Source organism: Protobothrops mucrosquamatus, unplaced genomic scaffold (genome assembly GCF_001527695.2).
Source record: "Protobothrops mucrosquamatus isolate PMUCROS unplaced genomic scaffold, P.Mucros_1.0 scaffold_106, whole genome shotgun sequence".
Taxonomy (NCBI): domain Eukaryota; kingdom Metazoa; phylum Chordata; class Lepidosauria; order Squamata; family Viperidae; genus Protobothrops; species Protobothrops mucrosquamatus.
Genome location: NW_015386182.1, coordinates 50,338 through 58,869, shown reverse-complemented (window position 1 = coordinate 58,869; position 8,532 = coordinate 50,338). Strand labels below are relative to the sequence as shown.

The window sequence follows — 8,532 nt, the reverse complement described above, 5'->3', positions numbered from 1 at the left end:
AATAATAATAATAATAATAATAATAATAATAATAATAAAGTTGGAAGGGACCTTGGAGGTCATCTGGTCCAACCCCCTGCTCAGGCAGGAAACCCTATACCATTTCAGACAAATGGCCGTCCAGTCTCTTCTTAAAAACTTCCAGTGTTGGAGCATTCACCACCTCTGGAGGCAGGTTGTTCCACTGGTTAATTGTTCTGTCAGGAAGTTTCTCCTTAGTTCTAGGTTGCTTCTCTCCTTGCTTGGTTTTCACCCGTTGCTTCTTGTCCTGCCTTCAGGCGCCTTGGAAAATAGCTTGACTACCTCTTCTTTGTGGCAGCCCCTGAGATATTGGAACACTGCTATCATGTCCCCCCTTGTCCTTCTCTTCATTAAACTAGACATACCCAATTCCAGCAGCCGTTCCTTATATGCTTTAGCCTCCAGTCCCCTAATCATCTTTCTTTAACATATACTTAGTTATTCTTCATGTCAGGGAAAGCAGAGTATGGGAATAAGCGGGGGGGGGGGGGGAATGTGCAGACTTCAAAGTCCCCTCTCCTTGTCAAGCTGGTTTCACCCATCTCCATTCATCATTTAGGCGTGTGCATAGTCACACCTTCAAGTCAGTACTGACTCCTGGTTACTGCCTGGACAAGTCCCAGCAGGTTTCTTGACAAGATTTCACAAAGGGCCAGTGATTGCCTACTTTCCTAGGGCTGAGACAGAATTATTAATTCAAGGTCACCTAGCTGGCTTTGTGCCTAAGATGGGCCTAGAACTCAGTCTCCAGGTTTCTAAACTGGTGCCTTAATCATTACACCAACCTCGTTTTTAGTCTTTTTAAGCCAATCTACCTCTCACTGAAACATCATCTAGGATCCACTATCTTGGGTCAAGATCACAGCAGCTACAGGATTTGGGTGATTTTTCTTTACGTAGGGCTAAGAATTTCAGAAATTGAAGAGATCTTCTGATGTTACCTTTACCAAAATGCCCCTTTCATAAGGGCAAAATATATTTTCAATTTGTGCAGGGAATTCCCGGCGGGGGGGGAGGGGGAGGAGGGAAGGAAGGGACTACAGCTCTGTGCCAAATCCTCTACCAACTGAAAAAGCAGTACTTTTCAGACAAAACACAAAATTGCAGGGCAAATAGAATGCCTAGGCCAGGGGTAGGCAACCTTGGCTCTTTTATGACTTGTGGACTTCAACTCCCAGAATTCCTGAGTCAGCATAGCTGACTCAGGAATTCTGGGAGTTGAAGTCCACAAGTCATAAAAGAGCCAAGGTTGCCTACCCCTGGCCTCGGTTCAAGGCCGGAGGCATTTCACTGAATGCCCATCCCAGGTTCCTGACTTCCAGTGAATACATTCCAGAGCCACTGGACACATTTAATCTTAATGGGTTTTCTATGAAGCATCGATTCTTCAAATTTTCTCTTTTGGGGGGCAACCCTTCTAAGTCTACTAACATTTCTAGGCTATATAACAGTGCTCAGCGATTTTTGATTCCAGTGGCTGAAGAAGGAGGAGGGATCAGAAGACCGCAAGAGGTAGAACAAGGAATCGAAGGAATCTGTCTGTTTATTTCACACATCTCGTTCAATCCAGGATTTTTCTTCTTCTGTAGTAGGGAGAGAGACAAGCCTGTGAGAGCCTTGAACTGTACTTAATGCAGTACATTTATACTTAATGTACTTAATAAAGTATAAATGTACTGCATTAAGTGCATTTTGAAGCTCATACCGCTGTGTTTCCACTCTTAAAATGGTAGTTAAATCATATCAATTTTTGGTAGTTAAATTGTAGACATTAAGTTGCAACAACCACCCGAGAGGGCCATGAATCTGTCAGCTGGGAAAAAAAGAGATTTTGGACTATGTAGCATTGTCGTATGGATAACAACAAAACAATTTATCATGATCACGTTAACAAATATCAGATTTAGAACTGAATCAGTCTACTCTAGAAGGAAGATACAGCAATTCAGAAATATAGAGGGGAATTCAGCATATTGAAATACTGTATCATTTGCTCCTCAAGAAATACAATGTACTAACTCAGCTGTTAGCCAAATCTCAGGAGCAAGTTTTAGTTCCTTTGTACAGGTGTATTGAAATACATGGAGGAATACTCCACAAAAAACTTAGAAATTAAACTTAGTAGAAAATTCATAGACTGCATGACAGAGCTATGTACAGAGGCAAGGGAACAACTGAGCTTTCCACAATATGGTTCAGTATTTGAAATAATCAAGTGAATCAATATTTTTCATTCAACAAAATTAAAATAACAAAATCCTATGGTAGCATTCTGAGATTTCCCATGCCTTTTCTTTTATTGGGCTGCTGCCTTGAATGGGATTTCACAAAAAGGAACACTCTGCTGTGCTACTTCTATATCGCCTCTTCCCCCTCCCACCCGCAAATCTTAAAACAGGCTCTGAAATACAGTGAGCATACCAGCCCTGTTGATTTCAGCAGAAATACATTAAGCAGGCTAGACCCAATGGTCCAAATCTGTTCCATTTAAAAGTGCTCAACTCTGCTGAGTCACGCCTAGTTATTGCAAATATAAGATAGCTTTCCTACACCAATGGCTCTACACATAAAAGAAGCAGAAACAATCCAGCACTGTAGTGTCCGTTGTATGAAATTCACTGGTGCTGTTGGATTCTGAAATAAGAAACATCTCTTATATGACAGAGAGCTGTCAAGTTTTAAAATAAAACTTTTTTCCAGCAGTTATTTCAACAGATAAACACCATTCTAAGCTGAAAGAACCTAAGAATACCTCATAAAAAGCAATCTCTAAGAATCTGCAGATAATGACACACATTTAAAGTGCGTATTATATAAAATTATAAGCACAGCCTGTGCCTGGCACACTTAAAAAACAAATATAAAAAACCTATTTCTTGATTATCTAATTGTAAATAGAATTGATAGATATGTGCTTAAACCAAAGTCATTTATTAGGTTTCAAAGTTCAGTTTTATAATATAATAAACACACTCTCAACACAAATCAAGTACTGCTCATCACTCCTCCTGTATAAAAACTATCTTAGTTTGCTTTTGAAACTAAGAATAGCCATTAAAAAAAACAAACAGATGCCACTATGTTTTAGTGATGGATCTGGGCTTAGCAATAGTATATAGTTTAAGATTGTCACCTTTAAGACTTTTTGTCCCTTTCCAGTCTTACTTATGGCTCTAACTTATTATCCTGGCAGTCATCCAACCCTGTTTTTCAAAATCAGCCAAAGTTGACTAAGTGGTACCACCTATAACAGACATGTCAAACTCGCAATGTCACGTGACATCGCGCAACGTATCGGGACGGTTTTGCCATTGTCGGCAATGGGGTAGGTGCGGCTTCCGCGTGACGCGCTCGGCCCGCGGGCTGGCAGTTTGACACCCTTTGACCTATAATAAGCTGGCCACAAGGGAACAAGCATTATATGGCCTTATAAGTCAGTTTACACCTAATTCCCGCATACAACATTCATTTAGGCTCTATACTTTATTTCTTAGCACATGTATCTAGCTTGTCATGAAAGACACATGGCACATCACATGGGCAAACCAGTGTAGCTTGCACTTTACCTGGAGCTTTTCACCTAGGAAGTTATGACATTTGAAGTAGTCCAAGCTGTCATTAGGTAACTTTGATGTACATATCTATTCTCATATTGCATGTTCCAAACACAGGTTTAACAGTTCTTTAAATCACTTATACAGTACAAAAACGTATGGTTCCAATCTGGAGAAAGTTAAAAGTTTGGTTCAGATGAAGTAATTATGCAATACTTGGAACATGTATACTTTTGTTTTGGATAAATTGCCACAAATGAGAGTTGCAGCCACATAAGACACTAAATTACAAACCAATAACTTGTACAGTATCATTAACCTATTAACATCTTTGTTCTTTACTTTTTTGCTTTGGATGAACTTCTTAAATGAACCTTTTGTGTGTGTGTCAGCTCTCACTCTCTTGGAATAGTACAGTAAGTAATCTAAATGGTCAACCATCCATTAAATTCAACCTGATTCTATCTTGCCTTTCAACGCTCATAATTCCCAAACATCATCTAGCTGTCACCAAAGCACCATATGATTCCATTACTATGAGACAAGTAGGCAATCAAAATCATTTAATTGGAACAGTTGTCCTACAACTCTTTCCCTCCATGTCATAATAGTTAGCTAATTGTAACAGTATCTACCAATCATAGGAAGAGTCTCACTTTTCTTGTTTCCCTAGTTCAGAGTCCAAGACACTTCAAAGCATCAGTATTAACCTGTAGTTGAAAAAATGCTGTACAGTACCATACTTCTAGGTAATTAACTAAAAATGAAAGTATATTTAACCAGTATTTCCCCCTAGATAATGTATATTATGGAACTGTACAGTCATCAGATATCTTTTTACCTTGTTTGCACAGGTCCAAGATTGTTTTATTACCATTTCTCTTATCTTTGTTAAAATACCAATATCCTACAAATGTTCAAAAAGGCTTCCTTCGCCATCTCTACGTACAGTGGGGCAAGAGAAGCCAATTTTCCTAAGTTAAGCGGTAGAGAATTCTCTCTCTGCGCATCAGCTATTTTTATACACTGTAGTGTAATATATTCCACTCTTTCTCACCAAAGCATAAAGCCAAAAAAAATAAAATAAAATAGATGAACTAAAAACCAAAAGCCAACACCTGGAGAAGAAGAAGAAAAAAAATCATGAACATGCAGCGATGTTCGCAAAAAAGCTTCTTGCTTCGCTTATGGGACTGTAGACGGATTTTCACAGGTTTTCTCCATTGTTAAAAGCTTCCTAGCTACCGTAACAAACGCTTTACCCTTTGTAACTCTCCCGCTTTGGGGACAATTTTTTTTTCTTGATTTCTGGCTCGTGCCACCAATAGGGAGGCGATCGGACAGCCTGATATTTGCTACTTAAGGCAATTCTTTCTTTTTTTTATTAAATTTTTATTGATTTTGCAATTGAAAACAATAACATAAATATGATGCATTTAATCACAATATCAACCAAAAAAATAACACTACTCAATACATTCACGGAAGTGTCCGGTGTCCCCCCCCGCACCCCCCTCTTTCACTTTCCACAACTTCCTCCCCCCCAGACCTACAACCTCTCCTCCTTCCTACAACCTCTCCTCCTTCTTAAGCTAATGTGTGAATAAATAAAAAGTTGAGGACCAGTCATTCAGCCACGATATTAGTTGGGCTCTCCCGCTGCCGTGCCGTAAGCTGCTGAACCAATTGCCCCAGGAGCGACCCAAGCACGGCGAGGCTACCCCAGGACAACCCAGAGGCTTCCCACGAAAGAAGAGCCTTTTTTGGGGGGGGGAGAAAGGGACGATCTGCCGCTCCAGGGAAAGAGTCCCCAGCGAGGATTACCCTGTGCTGGGAGTAACCGGAAGCAGAGGGGTCACTCACTAGTGCCAGGCCTGGAGAGCAGCAGCAGAAAGATGGCCATCCCCCAAGCCGCCGGGTGGGCCAGGGCCCCGCAGCCGCGCCGCAGCCAAACATACACGCGGCAGCCCGCGGGGGCGTCCGACATGACGAAACCGTCCTTCCACCCCCGCCTTCTCCGCCGGCTTTTATTCTAAGGAAGGGAAAGGCTGGGTGTGGTTTGCCGCCGGCTGCCACGCACGAAGCACCTGTTGGGAGGGACGTAGCCCGGGAGAAAAGGCGAGGAGGGCTCCCCGGGCGAGGGAGACGTTGCTGGGCGCCTTTCGTTCAATCCCGCTTCCCCAGTCTCTTCTTACGTGACGGCCAACACAGCTTCTCGCCGCCTTTTTAAGGATTCACGCGGTTTGTTTGGAAATCGCCAGGCCCGAGTAATCTTTCGGCCGTAACGTGTGGAGCGATGGTCGAGGACGAGGGAGTTTGAACGCAGTGCCTGCTACCGCCTCACCCAAGCCACGTTCTCAGGACCCACTTGCCCATAGTGAAGCATAATGACTGAGATCGGTATTCTCACATTACATGTCACGGGCTAAAATGGAATGAGTTGGGTCAATCAGATGAGTCGTAAACCTTCTATAGGGCAATGAGATTCCATGAACCCAACCTACCATGGCTTGGAGTTAGGGCAGTGTTTCTTAAGGCATGTGGACTTCAACTCCCAGAATTCCACAGCCAGCATTGCTGGCTGTGGAATTCTGGGAGTTGAAGTCCACGTGCCTTAAAATTGTCAAGGTTGAGAAATACTGAGTTAGGGTGACCGTCATTCCCTCTTTAATATTATGTAACATCTCCTCTCTTCAAGCTACACTTTTAAGGAAGATGTTGCCGATTCCAAAAACTGGGATTATTCTGGAGTTTTCTTACCTGATACTTCTAAAAGTCAGTTTCATAATTTTCCAGGGTATGAGGTCAAACTACCTTGGGTACCTCCAGATGTGTATCTATATTTTCTTCCACATGTATCTTCTCTTCCCTCAACTTCATGATATGGATAAAGCTACATGGAAAGCAACCATCTGTATTCTTCCTGCTGTTTTGAAAACACTAGGTCAGAGGTCCCCAACCCCCAGTCTGTAGACCAGTACTGGGCCACAGCATGCCAGCAAGCAAGCCGCACAAACAAGCAAAGGCCCATCTGTGGGATGCAGGCAGCACACAAAGTCACACACCCTCCGGTCCGTGGAAAAACCTCTCTCTATGGAACTGGCCCCTGGTGCCCAAAAGTTTGGGGACTTCTGCACTAGGTCACTTTTCTGTGCCTGAAAAATAGTGAAACGGGGGTATAGATTTGTCTGAAAAGATCAATTCTGCCATTACAAATGACCAAGTGAGACTTATCTAACTTTTTACTCCGAAATTCAGTGAAACAAGGCAGAAGCCACATTACCAGTTAAATGGCCAGTTGTATATACCACTGCATTGTTAAGTGTGTATACTCAGCGTTTCTGGGTTCTCCTCCTTCAAGTTAACATTTCCAATACTACCTGGCACCTTTCACAACTTCGGAAAACTGAGGTATTTCTTGCTTTTGAAATTTAGCATCTCTGTTCACCCATCTTTCTCTACAAATGCCAGTTACTTCATCTCTTAATCAGAGATGTTTGCTGACATTTAAGCTGTCTTCAGTATCTAGAACAGCGGTTCTCAACCTATGGGTCGTGACCCCATTTGGGGTCGATCGACCATTTCACGGGGGTCGCCAAGCAAGGCTGTCCGCCATTTTTTTCCCCCTTTTCTGGCGGGTGCCTTACCTCCCTTGGGCTGGGCCAGCTGGTGGTCGGCCTGCTCCGTCTCTGCCGCTTGCCAGCTACGCCTCGGCCGGCGCAGGGGGCGGAACCACGCATGCGCGGCGCTCCCGGGCAGGGAAAGTCCTTGACTTACGACCGGTTGGGTAGTCCTCAACTTACGACCGGTTTAGTCCTCGACTTACGACCGGTTTAGTCCTCGACTTACGACCGGTTGGGGGTCGCGGCATTAAAAAGGTTGAGAACCACTGATCTAGAACTTTAAGCAGCAAAGGAGTGCTCTTTTACCCTGGGTTTCTCAGGTACAAATCCCTGATTAGTTAAGGTTCAATAAGATATTGATTCCTCAAATTCTTACATATGTTTTCTGCAGCTCAAGAATTGGACGCAGTGTAGAGTGAAAAATTTCTCATTGCTGGGCTAAGCCATTGCCACAGGAAAATCCCCGTAATGTTTGGCCCAGCCTTCTTGTTGCTAGGCTAAAGATATGCATAAGAGAAGAAGTATTGATTTTCCTTTAGCAAATAATGTGCATTACTCTAGAGCAGGGGTAGGCAACCTTGGCTCTTTTATGACTTGTGGACTTCCAACTCCTAGAATTCCTGAGCCAGCCATCCCGGCTCAGGAATTCTGGAAGTTGAAGTCCACAAGTCATAAAAGAGCCAAGGTTCCCCACCCCTACTCTAGAGGCATCCAGAGCCACTGAATCCTCTATATTTTTCAAACCAACTTCCTTCCAGATATGCTGAACCACAACTTCTATGGTGCTGGCTAAATTTATTGCTAAAGTTCGATAAGGGAACCTAGATGGGGAAACCTGGAGTATAAAGGTAGACTGATTAACAGAATTGTAAGTTAAGTGCCCATAGAAAAACACTAAAGCAAACATTTGGCTTAATTTGTATGAAAACAATTCTTGTGCATTTATGTACTTGGTGGGGAAATAAACAATTTCTATGGCTATTATCTGAAGTGTGCACGCTCATCCCTGCTCTCCAGCTCCCGGTTTCATTTTCATCTTCAAGACTTAAGCCAATAGCCTTTTTTTAATGTTAGAGAAGGAGCAAAGGCAACCCTGCCTTTTTCTCATCTAAAATACTTTTGTTTTCAAACCAAGAATAGGGATGAAAATGGTGCTCTCAGTCATTATTGCACTGATACCGCAATCGTGTATATGCTATGCTAGAAACATGGTTTTTGTTCTGCTTTAAAAGCAAATAGTACTTAGAGCCAAAAGGAGAGGGAGGCTGGATCAAGATACAATTTGAAGCAGAGGGAGAAAAGGATGATGAAAGTACATCAAGAAAATGGGCATT

General features: G+C 42.7%; 1 protein-coding gene across 2 annotated transcripts in view; it reads right to left on the bottom strand.

The window, feature by feature from the left end:
- The window catches only part of LOC107287301 (cytochrome b561 domain-containing protein 1), a 20,371-nt gene extending 14,695 nt beyond the window's left edge, over window positions 1–5,676 (bottom strand). Inside the window, exon 1 of one of the 2 annotated variants that reach the window (XM_029284116.1) lies at window positions 5,663–5,676. Coding sequence is in view for 1 of the 2 variants with exons in the window: in XM_015815800.2 (XP_015671286.1) it covers window positions 5,439–5,562 (124 nt within the window). In the remaining variant the exon portion in view is untranslated. Of the gene's footprint in view, window positions 1–5,438; window positions 5,574–5,662 lie in introns of those variants that run through there. The other variant, XM_015815800.2, reaches the window with a different exon arrangement.
- Window positions 5,677–8,532: the final 2,856 nt, after the last annotated feature.